Source organism: Stegostoma tigrinum, chromosome 13, assembly GCF_030684315.1.
Source record: "Stegostoma tigrinum isolate sSteTig4 chromosome 13, sSteTig4.hap1, whole genome shotgun sequence".
In the NCBI taxonomy this organism is placed as follows: domain Eukaryota; kingdom Metazoa; phylum Chordata; class Chondrichthyes; order Orectolobiformes; family Stegostomatidae; genus Stegostoma; species Stegostoma tigrinum.
The window spans coordinates 21,593,276-21,611,389 of NC_081366.1; the positions used below are offsets into that span (position 1 = coordinate 21,593,276).

At 40.8% G+C, this 18,114-nt stretch overlaps 1 protein-coding gene across 3 annotated transcripts in view; it reads left to right on the top strand.

Moving 5' to 3' along the window:
• Positions 1-18,114, top strand: part of LOC125458215 (teneurin-2-like) — a 2,666,206-nt gene that overhangs the window by 2,626,849 nt on the left and 21,243 nt on the right. For all 3 annotated transcript variants that reach the window (XM_059650601.1, XM_048543265.2, XM_048543267.2), the window contains 3 exons: positions 1,696-1,945; positions 5,147-5,167; positions 17,331-17,563. In XM_059650601.1, coding sequence (XP_059506584.1) covers positions 1,696-1,945; positions 5,147-5,167; positions 17,331-17,563 — 504 coding nt within the window. The remainder of the gene's footprint in view (positions 1-1,695; positions 1,946-5,146; positions 5,168-17,330; positions 17,564-18,114) is intronic.

The window sequence follows — 18,114 nt, forward strand, 5'->3', positions numbered from 1 at the left end:
CCTGGAGGAGGTGGAGGGCGTGGGTGGTGTCACGGACGTAGGTGGGGAGTTCCTGGACCAAAGGGGAGAAAATGGAGTCCAGATAGGTGGAGATGATTTCGGTGGGGCAGGAGCAGGCTGAGACGATGGGTCGACCAGGGCAGGCAGGTTTGTGGATTTTGGGAAGGAGATAGAAACAGGCCGTGCGGGGTTGGGGAACAATGAGGTTAGAGGCTGTGGGTGGGAGGTCCCCTGAGGTGATGAGGTCGTGAATGGTGTTGGAGATGATGGTTTGGTGTCATTTTGGTTTTAAAATGTACTTAGTCAAGGTTGTTCTTCAAAGGCAGAAACCCCCAATATTGGGGAATGTGACCACATTTCCACAAATCCACGATGATAGTGTGAAATATGTCTCCCACAACCATGTTAGCCATTATCCATAAGATTAAAATAGGTATTGATACTTCCTTTGAAGATTTCTGATTTTGTAAGTCTTTAAGTGCTCCAGCAAATCAAACTCAATTCAAGAGTCAGTGGTGTGCATGCATTTTGAATAATTCGAAAGAGTAATGGCAGAGAAGCTTTACTGACCTGATCCATCGGGAACAGTACCCTACGACCACCCTGCCTGACCGCCATCACTCCTATGCCCCTCAAAGCCATGACCATAATGTGCAGTTTTACCCCCAGTAATGTCATTGAATGGTTCCCTGTCTGGAAGTTAGATTGATTACAAACTGGGTCTCCATTCAGGTAAGCCAAATGTGAAACCTGCAGCATCAGGCAAGTCCCCACCAGGGATGGGTGAGTGCAGGTGGTGCTGTTCAACAGGGCTTACAAGGGCTATTCAACCCCTGGATTAAGTGGCTAATCAGAGGTAATGAGGATATAGCTTGACCCAAAGGGTGTGTTTTCATTCAGTAGGGCAAAATGAGGGATTGGGGGAAAGGCTGTGGATCAACATGGCTGAGGAGAACAATCAGGGATCGGAGTGAGGAGAGGGCTCGTCATTCAAAAGTGGTGGCAGTATTGATTGAGAGGAGGAAAGGATTTAGCTAAGGAGGAGGAGAAGGGAAATCGATTGGGTAAACAGCTAATCCCAAGAGTGGATCCTCATGTAGGAGCAGGACCAGAGAGGTCTGGCACACTTGAGATATCAGAGAGTTCGGGCAGGTTGGAGGGACTAGATGAGGGGCTTTTGTAGTGGTGGAGGGGCAAAGATGGGGGGTGAGGTCATAGGTTATGTGGTGGGATCAAGGACGTTGGGAAAAGGTCATTAATGCGTTCAGATCAATCATGGAGACTTAGTTCATAGGCAAGCTCTAGAAAAAAGTTGAATCTGTCAAGTCCTGTGAAGCTAAAATGGTAAAAATTTGTGTCAGAAAATAGGTTTTTGAGAGTTTAACCGGTCACTGACCCAGATCAACCATTTTATTTTAAATTCAGCCCATGGAGTGTTTCTTTAATGCTGAATGCTGAGTGAGCTTCTCAGAACAGGTCACCCTAACAGCTGCCCAACAACTCTTGGCTTCCTCAAGCCTTCCAGACCCTCTGCCTCACTTTTTACATCCTCCCCTCTTTCCAAGGCTCTTGTAAATATATTTACAATTACCCCTATCCATATCTGGTGTTCTGCTGCTGGCTGTTGTTCACTCTGTTAAGACAAATGTTCTTTGTAGATTGTAGATGCTAACCCACTCTCACCCTCCTCTCCAGGTGTCTTGCACAAAGGAAATGGTGAAAACCAGTTTTTATCCCAGCAGCCAGCGGTGATTAACAGCATCATGGGAAATGGACGCAGGCGAAGCATCTCCTGCCCCAGTTGTAATGGCCTTGCTGATGGAAACAAGCTGCTGGCCCCTGTGGCTTTGGCTGTTGGTATCGATGGCAGTCTGTACATTGGAGATTTCAACTTTATCAGACGTGTTTTTCCTGCCAAAAATGTCACCAGTATCCTGGAGCTGAGGTAGGAGACTCGGTAATAAATCATTGTCACCTGGCAGTTTCTGGTTTGCTGCATTATTGGCTGGAGTACTGTAACTGAATTTGCCTTTGATTGTATGTGGAATATAAACTGAGCACTCAAGGTGAAGCCCAGCATTCAATACACAGTACCTTGTGACTTACTTGAACTGCTGTTACTATTTCTTCCCTTTCTTTATCATTTACAGATACTTATTTGATCAACTCATTGATTTCTAATTCATGGATATCCCTTAATTTTCAGGGTTTTATTTTAAGAAGACAAAGAACATTCTTCTGATGTTGCAACTATTCCTCCTTTCACCCGACAGAAATGAAATTAAAACAGTAGGATAAAGAGTTAGCAAAAGGGTGTTCCTGTGAGTCAGAACATGGCTCAAGCAGCAGTTTTCACTTAGCAGGGGTTATGTTCACCGGTCCCAAATCAAGCCCAAGTGGTAGTCATTTTAAAATGATATACGCAAGGAAAAATAAATTAGTGGACCCTGAACCCTCCTCCACCAGAAGTTGTGAATGACCTTGAAACATACAATTTGTATTTGGCTCCATATAATTTTTAGGAAGTAAACCAATTTTCATTCATATGTTTTTGCATAACAGTAAGTTTATAAGCAGTGTAAAAGCGTATGCATCTAAAATTTCAAATGTAATAGTTGACATCTAGCTGAATTATGAGTTTAGTTGTTCATTCAAACTTATGAAATTATAAAGGAAGATAAGTCAAGTTGCACATGGAAAATCACCTTCTGAATTGACAAGAGGACTTTTCTTTCAAATCCCAAGGTAGTTCTTCACTCATAAAACACTTTTCAAAGACATAGGGAGGGTCCTATCAAGTAGCAGCCTGTTGGGAAATGAAAAGAATTTAAGTCTGAAATAACTGTATGTGATAATTTCCTGCAGCTTCCAGTAAAACAGAATTCAGCTCAAGTAACAAAATTCACTTACTGAAATCAAATATTCTTTGCTGTCTTCCCTGAGACCCGTTGGTAGCAAAAAAGGAACTAATTAAAACTCACTCTTCCTTTTCATTTCTGTTTTTATTTTATAAAATACCATTTGCTGAAATATATTTGTGAAAACAACATTATCTCGAACAGTGTCCTAACTTGCACCAAAGTTCCATTCAGCCATCTCCCCTGTGTTTGCTGATCTATGTTGGTTCCCAGTCTGGTAGTGTTTACTTTTATAGTTTTCATTCTTCTTTGACATTACTCCATGTATCTCTGTTGCCTCCAATTCCACAACCCTCTGAGATTCCTGTGCTTTTCGAATTCTGGCCACTTGAATACCTTCGGTTTTCGTAATTCCACACTATTCGCAGCTGTACTTTCAGTTGCCTTAGCCCTGAGGTCTGGCATCCCCTTCATGAATCTCCCCCACACTTTACATCCAGCTCCTCCATAAAAATGCTACTTAAAACTGAGACCTTATTCAAAATTTTGGTCACTTGTCCGAATATTTCCTCATGTGACACACAGTCATATTTTGTTTGATAAAGCTCTTGTGGAGCTTTTTGGAACATTTTAGTCTGCTAAGGTAAAATATATATACAAATTATTATTATCAGTGGTGTAAAACTGCTAAATGTTTTTTGCAGCTTTTCAATCCATGTGAGCTGCTTTGATTGTAAATGCACTATGACATGTTTCAGCTTTGGCATTATTCTGTGCCTTACATTGACACAAATATTCATGTTGCCCATCTTTTCCTGCATTCTCCTTCCTACACAGTTTTGCAAAATGCCACACTGGTCAAAATTCATTCTTGTCCTTCATCCTTCAGGAGTTCTGCTAGTTGGGTGAAACATATTTTATCAAATCACAGCCCATTTAATCTCCATTAACTATGTCCTTGTTTTAATCTTGACAAATATTGGGAAAAAGCTGAATGTTGGCAATTTTAAAGCCTCTGAAATGAAGTCAGTAATGTGGTGACGCAACACACTGGCAAATCAATGCATCGTGCTCTAGAGTATAGCATGCAGATTCCATGTCTGCAACCCATCCTCTTTTTTTTCGATTTCAACAATACCATTAGGATAAATGCTGACTGGAGCCAGGTGGTTCCCTGCAGGAAGTGAAGAGAAAGTGAAATTTCATTCTCATCCGGTGCTGCGCTCAAACAGCTTCTAGCAGGTGGCCAAAGGGCATCATTGGCAGAAATCATGGAGTGAAACCTCACTTCTTATGCATGGCAGATGTCATTATGTGGATCAGGGAGACTCAAAGAGGAACATAATAATAACTTGTCAGCAAAATCAAATGGAATTATACAGTTCTTGGTATCCTAGTTACAGAATTTCATTTTCTTTTCCTCAATTGAGAAAGAGCTGGCTTATCACTTCTGACTTAATCGGATACCCTCACCTTTGCTCTCAGAATAATGTTTCATCCAGTATTATGTTTACTAAAACTGGGTCTGAGTTTTATAGTTTCAGCTAAGGCTGAGTTTCAAAAATAGAGTGCAGATAGAAGCAACAAGAAATCTTTTAAACTATCGCTCCTAGGTGGATAGAATTCCAAACAAAGACCTATGCATGTAATTTTAAATATTAGACGTTCTATGTAGCAGTGAGGATGCCTTCACTTATTTGAGCTCTTCACTGCTAAGAAACTGTATGAGCTTATTATCAGCTTCAGCAGTGGACTGAATATCAATATGTGAATTAAATGCTCGCTGATACTCCATACCAGAGAAATCAAATTTAGTGGTTATATCAGTGGGTAATTTTTGCTTTCATAGTGTTTATTTTTATATCACCTGCTTCTACTAGGTATTCAAGCATGCCTGTATTGAATGTTAGAACAATCTTAATTCCTCAATATTAAGATTTCAGTTCATTATTGCTACTTATATCTTCAGGGAAAAAAATGTCAACAACTGACTCACATAGCTCTAACTTCTTCATGTTACAAAGCAATATTTACAGCACAGTACAAAAACGTGATTGATGCATTTAAAACTTCCAGTGTGCCAGTCTCTATGTTGTTTATCAACAGTTTCATGAATATTGTTTCGGCCCTATCAATCCCGCCCTTGATCTTTAGTAATATTTTTGCCTGTCACCACTTGTCTGTATTTAATAACTTCAGCAATCATACAATAAACTAATGCTAAACAATGTATGTCTTGGATAATTGTTTGCCTGTTCCTCTTTTTCTATTGCTGTCTTTCCTCAAAGAAATAAAGATTTTAGACATAGGTAAGACAATCACTTTAACATGCCTGCTTCAGAAATACTATCTTGTCTTTATTTTCCTGCTTTGTTTTTTTTTCAGTTTTTAGATGTGTTTGTTTTTTCTGTTATTGCTTAATCTGCTCTAGACAAAAGTACTCTGAATAAATGCTGTTACTTATAGGTACTATCAGTGGTTAGTACTTATCTGTAGATTACCTCCTCGTGTATGATTAGTAATTTATCAGTAGAAGACATGGAAATAAGTGGGTCATCCTCAGGGCTGTATCAGTAGCATACGGTTTTCTTGTGGCTTTAGAAGGGAAAGAAAGAAGGAGCAATTCTCCCTTAAGAACAACTATTGGTGTGTTTCGAACTGCAATTTTGTATCAAAGCTGTGGTTTTAAGCCCTAATCCAGCCCCTGAGTACATAGTCTAAATGAGACAGTTTTTGTATTATTGAGAGAACTCTGCTGTCTTCAGAGATATATGTAATTGTTGCCCCATCCAGCCTCTCAGATGGATGTAAAAAATACAATGGTATTAGTAAAAAAGAATTCTCCAGTGTCCTAAGCCAACAAGTACTTCTCAATCAACGCCTCATAAACAGATTATTTGGTCATTTTGTCCATTACTGTTTGTGGAAACTTACAGTATGTGGTTTGGCTATTGTTTTTGCATACAACATTCAAAAAATGAACCACTTGCTATTGGAACTTTGAAGAATCCTAAGGATCTGATCTATAGAATGGTTATAGCATAGAAGGACAGTCATTTCAATCTGTCTGTGCCAGCTCTTTGCAAAAGCAATTAATTTAGCCCCATTCACTCACCTTCATCACATTGTTCCTTTCAGATAATCCTCCAATCCTTTCCTGAAAGACAGAATTGAATCTGCCCAAGTCATTCTCTAAGGCAGTTCATTCTGCATGCTACCAGATGCTACATACAGGTTTCTTGTCACATCACCATTACTGTTTCTGCCCGTCATCTTGAATCAATGTCATCTGGTCCATGATCCTTCCCCCATGGGAAAGGTTTCTTCCCATCTACTCTGTCTAGATCACTAATGATTGTGATTCTCCTCTCAATGGAGAACATCCATTAAACAAAATAATCTAGTTGATGCCAAACCATTTTTAATGCAGATTTAACATAGTTTCTTTGCTTTTGTACTCCCCATCCCTGTTTGTAAAGATCAGGATCCTATATGTTTTATTAATCATCTCTCAACCTGCCTTGTCACTTTCAGGTGGTGAGGAAACAAGTTGAAGTTGCTGAACTCCTCCCCCAATTTTGTTACCACCAATCTCTTTGCTGAATCTAACTTTACGTTTGGGAGTGGAAGTGGCAGTGGTGGATGTTATGGTAATCATAGCCAGTTAGATTTGCAGATTTGCAATAAAGCACATGTATTATGCACAAAAGCAGGGTTAGAAAAACAAGTATGTAGCCTAGTAACAGCAAGCATGAACATTGGAATGACTATTGGCAAAACTGAAAACTGATGCCTATCTTAAAATCATCAAGAAATAGTCATATATTCACAGCAGGAAAGGAACAGATGCAAGAATTGAAATATTTAGAAAGCATTGTATCTGCAGATAGAGAGTGCAAGAAAGAAGTAAACACAGGGATAGCATTCAGAAAGACCATATTTGGTAAGAAAATATTTTACCAAACAGGAAAACTGCATACACAACTGAAGATTCAGCTTATTAACAGTTTTATTTGGAATGTATTTTCTACGTGAATGAGACTTGCACATTATAGAGATAGGAGACCAACTTGTTAAGTAATTTTAAAATACAAATTGGAGGAAAATGAAAAGGATCAGCCAGTCAGCAAAAGTAATAAGTGATGAAGTGCTGTGGAGAGCGAATAAACAGAAGAATTTGCTGAACAGAATTAAGAGAGGCTCTGGGTCAGGCTCATCTTAAGAGAAAATAGGTTTTTAAGTGATGTTATGAAGGGAAGATTTCAAGGGAAATAAGGAAGAAGAGAATATCAATGTCTGATGAATTGAAAACTGAAGGACCGTATGGATGAATTAAAAGACTAACACAGAATGGACGGACACTAAAAGGCGTCTATAAACTAAGGACCTGCCTTTGGGCAGAATGCACATAATGAAGATGACCCCCAGGTGGCTGCTGCAACCTTTTGAGAATTGTATCCTGTATTTTGTTTTGCCTCTCATTGTTCTTCTGACCGAGATAAATCACTTCACACTTGTTTGAAATAAATTTAATCTGCAGTTTGCGCTCACATTGCACCAACCTGTCCATTGTCCTTTTATAAGTTTAACACTATCTTCCTCACACTGCACAGTACTTCCAATGTTTTAAGTCATTGACAAATTTCAAAGTAATGACTTCTGCTCTCCAGTCTAGATCATTAAATATACTACAAAAGGAATGGGTTCCAACATCAATCACTGAGGCACCCCACCTTAAACAAATTCCAATTGGTAAAAGTGATCATTTTCCACTAATCTAATTCCTGTCACTCAGTTAAAGCTATACCTGCAGTTTTAGAGATTAATTAACACGTAGATGCAATGCTGAGATCAGCTGTTAGTGCTGAACTAAGATGTTGGACCATGTACAGCTTGAAGCATAATGCTCTGTGGTCTTACCATGACGTTCAGTACAATAGTAAATATAGTTTAACAGTGACTAAACATTTATCAAGACCCAAACAAATCATATAAGAGAACAATTAAATATGGTAGCGGAGATGGAGGCATCAATCGAGAAAGATGGCTTAATTTTTCTCAGACAAATCTGACAAGCCTCAAGACAGGATTGAACAACTATGAGGCAAATTTGAACTGAGGCAAGAGCTTCCTCTGAAGATTTCCCTAAGGGAGAGGCTCGACAGCTCACTGGAAATTAGATGAAGCAGTTGAAGACTTTCCCTAAGTGAGCTAAAGTGAAGCATGCTCCATAGTGGCAGTATGTCTACACAACCTTAGCAGTGCCTTTGCATGCTCTTTCAATGTGGCTGAATGACTGATGCAAGCGCTTAGAAGGGACGCATAGAAGACACAGCTGCTCAGGTATAGAATTGCCTCAGCTTTACATTTAAAGGATCAATTGCTCCAGGTCAGTACCTTGTCATATGCAATGAAATTGTGGCTACAGAGATCCTTTTTAGGCATTGCGTTGCTGAAACCTCAGCAGATTTCCAGTCAGTCCGAGGAACATTTAATACCTTTATCACATCCAGAACATTCATTATTGAGGACATTTGGTCTGGTCAGATGTCCTTGCAATCATTTGTCTCAATAGATCCCATTTAAGATTTATAGTGTGTCATGACTTCATTTGAAGATGCAGGGTTGAGAAGTGAACTCATTCAGACTCTTAACAGCATACTTCTTGACTTATTACAGTCCGAATAAGGACAGATCTTCCAGCAGGCGAAAAAGCATACAAGGCCTGAAAGTGCGAGAGGAGAGTCCATTCAATCCAAATCTGAAGCGCAGCTCAAGCTTGTCAACTCATTAGATCCGAAGGTAGCTGCCTTACCCAACAAGAAACCCATCAAAAAGTAGCATTTTGAAATGCTAACTTTGTGGTTCAAGGAAGTATTGCAGTTAACAGGATTGTTCAGCAGAGGGCATCCATTCCTTTCACTGCATGATTTGAACACTATCACCAGGTTTGCAATGCAAAATTATCTTTCTGAAGTAAGTTAACTATTTCACCTCCACAGCAAAGAAGAATCCAGCGAATTGAACAAATAATAATTATGGAAGACACAATAGCATGTGAGCCCTACAGGCATACTTACTGAATGGGACAAAAAATTTTGGGCAGTCAATTTAAAGTTTAGTAACTTTAATAACTGATTTTGCCTCGATTCAGGGTCAACTTTACTGTCCTCCCCTTTTGCCTCTCATTGTAAAGTGACTTTACACAAAATACATCTGATAACCACATAGCCAGACTCTTTATTAAACTTCCTTCTGTACCTTGGTTTGAAGCAAAATTAACACAATGGTAAAATTTTCAGACAGTCTATTTATATTTGAAAGAATCAGGCCTAGCCCTTTTTAAGTTAGCAAGCTTTTGTGCAGTTAGGGGTTGTGCAGTTAGTATGAGGTTCTGACTATCAGCGAAGTGATTTCTGGCTTTATGATGATTTCATCTAAGATAATGAATATATTCCATTTTATGAGGATTTACCTCTCAGCCTTTCCAGGAACGTGATCTTTCATGTAAAGAAGATTGAGCAGCATGTTTTGAAGATTTCCTACAGCTTTTTCCACCTTTTCAAGTCTTGGATCAAGAAGATTGGATGACATTTTATGAGGAACTTTCTCAGCTTTTCCAAATGCACAGTTAGCACTGCGATGCCTCATCATTTGTGTTGGAAGTAGATAAACCTCTTACTTCTTCAAACATTCTTAAGTAAGAGACATACCGATGCAATGACCCTGCTAACATACAATTACCAGGCCAGTTTAATGAATTACAGATCATATAGTACATGATTCTTCAGTTCTTCATGCAAGTATATTAAGATTCGCCTGATACTTTTCAAGATCAGAGAGGGCAGGATTCTTCACCTAATCTTACGGTGAAGCCATCTTGTATGCACAGCAATGTTAATGAAGAAGCACCATGGGTTGAAGAAGGGATGGAAGTTCCAGTACTTCCAAAAAGCTTTATGGTATGATCAGACTAGTACTTCATTCAGCAGCATTCAGGGTATACTGAATGAATGTGTTCAAGACAGTGGGGAACAGGAAACTCTGCAGAAATATTCTTCAGTGCTGAAGCATGAGAATGATGCTCACCTTGTGCATGATAACCCATCAAATGTTTGTCTTCATTCCTGAAGTCCTGAGGAATGGTTATCCCTGAAGCGTTGATTGCTCCTTTCCTCCAGACACTGCCAAGTTTGCTGTGTTCTTCCAGCCTCCTGTTTGTCTACCAATTCTTTGCCTTCATTCTAGTGTTCAGAGGCCATGTTGAATGTGACAATTGTAACCCTAGAGTAAACCTTTAAGCTCATCTGTTCATCCAGAATGTTTTGCAATGACTTGAGATGCAGTCCCAACAATCCTGTTGGTGAATCTTCCTGTGAAAGCAGAAATCTAGATAATTTTTTGTTAATTCTTTGAAATCCTCATATGGGCCTTCTGATGAAACAAATCTAAAGTCAGCAATCTTGCTAATGATTCACTCATCTTTGTCCTAAAATTGAGAATATGACATACAAATCTTGAGATGTTGTTGCCCGACAGTTGCAATTAATTGACACTTCTCAGCTCTTCTTCAATGTTGACACTTCACTATTCAGTAATTTTTCATCATCAGATCTTCTTTTCACCAAAAAGAAGCTTAAAATAGATAAGAATGACTGCTCTCCAGTTCAGCAGAAGTGGTACACCATTTGATGAGAATCCACCTGTCTTCATTCTGTTCTGGCAGCCCATTGGCAACTTTTCCTTTCAGTGTTGTGACATTTGTGAGATTGTTACTAATCCTACTCTTTATTTCAGCTGCTGACAATATGGTTTCTGGCTAACCTTCCAGCTATTATCCTCCCAAGCTAGTTCAGGAGGAATTGAGGTGTTCACAGCATTTCAATCCATGAAAAATGGGCCTTGGGGAATATGGTGGGGTTGAAAATGTATGAAGTCTGAAGGGGAATATGGTTAGTTAAATGTTACAGCTCATAATTTTAATAAAGTAGTTTTAGGTGGAGATGGGAGAAGTAAATGAAGGGGATATTGAGATGAGGTTTGATGTTGATGTTGATGAGCCTCTGAGATTAGCTTTGCTGTCACTAACGCCTCCACAGCCATGTGTTAGTGCTGTAGCAAGGAACTAGACTTTATACCGCTTGAAACATGCTGCTTTGTAGCCTCATCAGTCATGTACAGTGTATCGATAAACTTAGTTTAACAGTGATTAAGATGTCTGGGCTGTGCGTGTTTCAAGACCTGAAGAAACCCAACTGGAACACGATGAAAATGCATCCATGCTATTCCAGTCCTCTTTATTGCAAGGCTCGCTTTGTCAAATGCCTTTTAGAAGTCTGTGTATACCACTCCAACCACATTGTCTGCATTCATTCTTTTTGTTGCCTCATCAAAAAACCTCAGGCAAGTTAATTAAACATGATTTGCTCATAACCCAAGTTAAGCTGACTTATTTATAAAGGCCTTATCCTTACAGCCTTTTTTGAATAAAGGTGTATGACAATTGCAAATCTCCAATCCTCTGTCACTACCTCAATATCTGAAGAGTTTCATGATAGCCAGTATATCCATAATTTCTACAATTACTTTGCTCTACATCATTTGTTATGTCTCATCCAGTTCTAGTGATTTATAATTTTAACTACATCCAGTTTTTCTCTTTATCGCTTTTTAGGTCTCCATTTTCACTACGATTTGTGCAGTGTCATCTTTCTTGGGAAAGACAGAAACAAAGTAATCATTTAACACTTCAGCATTGCCTCCTGTCTCCACTGTAGATGTAATTTTAGGTCCAAAATCAAATTCACACCTCTTTTTTGCTATCATTTTATTAATTATGTGCCTATAGAAGAGATTGAAATTTATATCAGCTGCCATTCTTTACTCAAACTCTTGCTGCTTCTATAATTTGTTTTTTCACTATCAGTCCGAATTTTTAGACATTTTTGACACAACCTGTTCTAGGATGTTACTCTGGAGCATGTGGGACTTGAATCTGGGCCTTCCTCTGAATTTTTTTACTTTGAACTGAGATATGCAATCCACCTGACATCTGTCACGTACAGTCCTTTCCTGCTTCATCTTACTCTCTGTGACTTTCATCATCCTGGGAACCCTAGATTTGTTTATCTTATCTTTGTTCTTCGTGAGAATATACCTCTCAATAGCAACCAAACAATTCTTCTTTAATGGCATCCTATTGTCCCATTGCCAACTGACTGCCACACTTTGGAATGTCTTAAGGTTAAAATCTATTATCATCTCATTGAAGATGGCACTCACCCAACTACTTAATTTTACACTGCAGGACTGCTTGACCTTTTCCCTTGCTACCCTAAGCTTTTGGTACAATGATCATTGCATTATAAATGTATACGTGTTTGATTGTATTGAAGCACCTCATTCTCCAGATTCAACAATGCTTCCCTCCTCATTGCATCGAAAACCTCTTGCCCCTTTCTCCCCTTTATTTCACTCACTTTAGGCCCTAAGTGACTGAGCTAATGCTGATTAGAAAAGTCTTTTTTTACTACAGAGTTGGACATTTTCAAATTAGATAGTTGCAGGAGAGCTAAAATTTGCCTCCACAGTCCAGGATTAGCAACTGAAATATCAGACAGACTTTCCTGTTTCTGTTTATTGCCCTGCAATCCCTGCTTGATGCAATTAAAGCAGTGAATGTTTGCAGGGTGAGACTCAGCTCTGATTTCCTGGTGATTAAATAAGCTACTGACACTCCCAAAAGTTCAAATTACTCCACAACAAAGGTTACTTCAGCAAGTTACCACAAAGAGTGTGATTGATGTCTGTGAATTCTATTTCAGCAAGGCTTCAGTTACTTTCGAGATGTGTACAAAGAGGTGATACTTGGTGAAGAAGAAAAAAAGAATTTCAGGAGTTACATGTAGGAACTCTGAAAAAATAAATATTGAAGTGTAATCCTTTGAAAAAAAATACATGGTGAGGTGATCTCAGGAAAGGGTTTTCTTAAACATTAAGTACTTAACATTGATAGTACTTGCCACATAAAACTACATCTCCTTTATGATGTTTATAAGTGGACTTCCTTTGTAGTGCTGTATTGAAATTATCATTTGTTTCATCTTTAAATCTATTTTTTATGAACGGTAAGCACTCTTGCAAAATTAAGTTTTCAGCAGATAAGTTTCCTTTTTCAAGTTTTATTAGAAAATCACTCATCTCCTTCAATAAATCAGTTAAATTGCCAAATGTAGAAGAGATTATAAATGGCTAGCTATGAGTTACAGGGCATGTTTATCCATTGAGCTCCTTAAGTAAAGCTCAAATTGTCAACAAAATCAGGGTCTTATCTATCTTGATACCTGGATTTTACTTTACATCCAGTTTTCAAACATGCGTGGTACAGTCAGCGTGGTGGAGGCAAACAAAGCCTCTGTGAGATTGTTGAAAAACTAATAAGGCTGACTGATTTAATAGATAAAGGTGTTCAATTTGAAATGTTAAAATGAGAGTTTTAAAATATATTGGAGACTGATGTGAAGAGGGATTTAGCGTATAAAGTATATAATCATAAAAAGTATCAGCCATTCGGAATTCTGAATAAAGGTACCAAACCAAAACATCAACTTTCCTGCTTCTCTGATGCTGCTTGGCCTGCTGTGTCCCTCCAGCTCCATGCTGTGTTGTCCCTGACTCCAGCATCTACAGTTCTTCCTGGAATCTGTTTGTGGGGAAAGGAGGGTTTATCAAAAGCTATTGTCATGCAAAGTTATTGCATCAACCTTTGTTGACTTTCCATTTTAAAGCCTTAGCTGAGCTTCAAATTTGAACTTTACCAGAATTTTACCAGAAATTGACTAAATATCATTTTTGGTGAGTTTCATGTGGAATTTGTCTCCATAAGATTTCATGAATTTCCTCACACTGTTGGCCCAAACTCACCAATGCACTACACCCCCATGGTGCCTGCATGTTCCTTCCAGGACCTACAAGAGATTGCTGATATCAGCGCCATCTTTAAAGCTCTGTTGTGTGCCCAGTCAAGTACTGACTGTCGGCAACTGGCCTCCACAGTTCATATTATTTGGCCAGGATATGTTAGACAGAGGATAATTAGCTCTCTACTGTGCCAATGGGGATCTGGAGGTCCTTCTGGACAGGGGTAGATGTGGTCACTGCCAATTCAGCCTGCCCTGAATTGACGAATGGAGGGCCAGTAAAGCAAGCAGTGAGCTGGATGCACCAGGGTAAAGGCTTTGATTTTCACATGGAACTTTTTGTTCTCAATGATAGGGAGCTTCTCACTGCTGATCTCACACAATTCTATCAACTTTCTTGCCAATGTCCATGCCCTTTGGGGAGTGGGAATATTCCATCTTTCATTTCAGATAATCATAGAAGTGAGCTTGGTAAAATTTCAGGTATTAAAAAATTGTAAAAATAGTATTTTTTTGATGTTGATTCTTCAATCCCTTTTCAACCTCATTTAAAGATGCATCAGTGCCCTGTTATGGGAAGTTGATATCCGAATGAATCAAGCAGGAAGAACCAGGACCTTAAAATACCTTAGTTGATTTTCATAAACCAAAGCAAATAACTGAAACAGAAATGATCATGTTTATGTTTTTATCATTTTTTTGAATTACCTACCAAGTTAACATTAGTTTATTGATGCCTCCCACATGCTTTATGTGATAAAGTTATGAAGTGTTTTGCTAGGAGACCAATAGTGAAATCTTGGGACACCATCACTCTATGTCTGTGGAGCCAAAATGGATATGAAGATTTTGGACAGGCATAAACCCTAGGTGAAGATAGCTGGATTGGCATTGCCCATTACGAATCCCGGAAAGAATCAATAGATCAACTAGAACTGACTCCATTTTGTTAGTCCAGAAGAAGCCACAAGTGTGACTGAAATAAAAATGCCATGTTACTCAGTAAACGTTTTTGTTCCAATACTGTGTTTGAGAAATGTTGTTGGGACTGTTTAGTTCTAAAGTCATTGAACCCATCATCATGCACTTTCAGCAGTTTTCTCCAGAATTATTGATACAACAAGGTGTACAGTTGGATGAACACAGAAGGCCAAACAGCTTCAGAGGAGCAGGAAAGCTGATGTTTCGGGTCTATACCCTTCTTCAGAAATTGGGCAGGGGAAAGGGATTCTGAAATAAATAGAGAGAGGGGGGAGGCAGATAGAAGATGGATAAAGGAAAAGATAGGTGGAGAGGAGACAGACAGGTCAAAGAGGCAGGGTTGGAGTCAGTAAAGGTGAGTGTAGGTGGGGAGTTAGGCAGGGGATAGGTCCGTCCAGGGAGAACAGACAGATCAAGGAGGCGGGATGAGGCTGGTACGTGGGAGGTGGGGGTGGGGATTGAGGTGGGAGGAGTGGATAGGTGGGAGGAAGGACAGGTTAGGGAGGAGGGGATGAGCTGGGCTGGTTTTGGGATGCGGTCGGTAGAGGAGAGATTTTGAAGCTTGTGAAGTCCACATTAATACCATTGGGCCGCAGGGTTCCAAGCGAAATATGAGATTCTGTTCCTGCAACCTTTGGGTGGCATCGTTGTGGCACTGCAGGAGGCCTAGGATAGGCATGTCGTCCAAGGAGTGGAAGGGGGAGTTGAAGTGGTTCGCGACTGGGAGGTGCAGTCCTTTGTCGCGAACCAAGTGTAAGTGTTCCACAAAGTGGCCTCCAAGCCTTCGCTTCATTTCGCCAATGTAGAGGAGGCCACATCGGGAAGAGTGGATACAGTACACCACATTAGCAGATGTGCAGATGAACATCTGTCTGATGTGGAAGGTTTTCTTGGGGCCTGGGATGGGAGTCAGTTTAGGGGCAGAAGTAGCACTTCCTGCAGTTGCAGGGAAGAGTGCTACGGGTGGTAGGGCTGGTGCGGAGTGTGGAGTGGACAAGGGAGTCACGGAGAGAGTGGTCCCTCCGGAAGGGTGGGGAGGGAAAAAGGTCTTTGGTAGTGGGATCAGATTGCAGGTGGTGGAAGTAGTGGAGAATGATACGTTGGATCCGGAGGTTGGTGGGGTCGTACGTGAGGATGTGGAGGATTCTGTTTTAGATTAGATCTAGATTAGATACCCTACAGTGTGGAAACAGGCCCTGTGGCTCAACAAGTCCACACTGCCCCTTGAAGCATCCCATCCAGACCCATTCCCCTATAACCCACACACGCCTGAACACTACAGGTAATTTAGCATGGCTGGTCCACCTAGCCTGCACATCTTTGGAGTCTTCCTTGGATTTTGGGTTCTCGCATTTCCTGCAACTCGTCCCTCACACTCCCTCCCCACAATAACAACAAAAACAGAAATCCCCTCATCTTCATGTACCACCCCACCAACCTCTGAATCCAACGCATCATCCTCCGGCACTTCTGCCATCTGCAATCTGATCCCACTACCAGAGACACTTTTCCCTCCACACTCTTATCTGCCTTCTGGAGGGACCACTCTCTCCAGGACTCCCTTATCTGCTCCACGCTCCCCTCCAACCCCACCATACCCGGCGCTTTTCCTGGCAACTGCAGGAAGTGCTACACCTGCCCCTACGCCTCCCTCCTCACCCCTATTCCAAGTCCCAAGAAGACCTTCCACATCAAACTGACGTTCACCTGCACATCTGCTAATGTGGTGTACTGCATCCGCTGTTCCCATTATGGCCTCCTCTACACTGGGGAAACCAAGCGGAGGCTTGGAGACCACTTTGTGGAACACCTACACTCGGTTTACACCAAACGCCTGCACCTCCCAGTCGTGAACCCTTTCAACTCCCCCTCCCACTCCTTGGACAACATGTCCATCCTGGGCCTCCTGCACTGCCACAACGATGCCACCCGAAGGTTGCGGGAACAGCATCTCATATTTCACTTGGGAACCCTGCAGCCCAATGGTATCAATGTGGACTTCACAGGCTTCAAAATCTCCCTTCCTTCATCCACATCCCAAAACCAGCCCAGCTCATTCCCGCCTTCCTAACCTATCCTTCCTCCCACCTATCCACCCCTCCCACCTCAATCCCCACCCCCATCTCATACATACGAGCTTCATCCCACCTCCTTGACCTGTCTGTCATCCCTGGACTGCCCTATCCACGCCCTAACTCCCCACCTACATTCACCTTTACTGGCTCCAACCCCACCTCTTTTACCTGGCTGTCTCCTCTCCACCTATCGTCCCCTTTAACCATTTTCTATCTGCCTCCCCATCTGTCCCTATTTATTTCATAATCCCCTTCCCCTCCCCAATTTCTGAAGAAGGGTCAAGACCTCAACCATCAGCCTTTCTGCTCCTCTGATGCTGCTTGGCCTGTTGTGTTGATCCAGCTGTACATATTGTTATATTTAGATTCTCCAGCATCGTCCATTCCTACTATTTCCATAGAAGTATTGCTGTGATGAAGATACCCTGGTTGTATTGGTTCCAGTGTCTTAAACATGTGAACGTCAACCGAATTTGTGCTTCTCTTTCATTTTAAAGCAACAACCCCGCTCATAAATACTTCATGGCGGTTGATCCCGTCACAGGGGCACTGTATATCTCGGATACAAACAGTCGTCAGATCATCCGCATCAGGAGTCTCAATGGAGCAAGGGATCTTGCTGCCAATTCAGAAGTGGTAGCAGGGACTGGAGAGCAGTGCCTGCCATTTGATGAAGCCAGATGCGGTGATGGGGGGAAGGCAGTTGAAGCTACGCTGATGAGCCCCAGAGGTATTGCCTTTAACAATAATTTTCCTCCATGTCCAAATGTGATCGCTTTCTGTTTGATTTTACCCCTGTAATTTTCACAACTGTAAGTTACCATATCCACTTGTAACACGGAGTGGCAGCGTACTTTCAGTGGCTAAACAGGGCAGTTAATTAAAAGACGTCACAAGTAAAACTTCTATCCCATAAAGAAGGCAATTTTGGTTCTTCATCAGTGCGAATTAATGTGAGGTTCATTTATCTCACATATATCTGCTCCTAAGGTGTATGAAACAGGGTTGACAACAGGTAAGGCAACTTTAGATAGAATATGCTATGATCAGATCCTCCACCATAACAGATCCTTACTTAAAATGTCCAGCTGTTGATTTAAGAAAATATAAAATGGCACTGTGTGCATGTAATTCTATGAGTTAGAGATGAATGACGTCTCCATGGTGTTTCCTGACCATGGGGTCTCCTTAGAGAGAGGCAACTGGAAGAGATTTAACCTGAGGGCCACCATGCTTCAGGTGAGGGGAGAAGGACAGCCCCTCATGGTAGCCTCAGCTGGT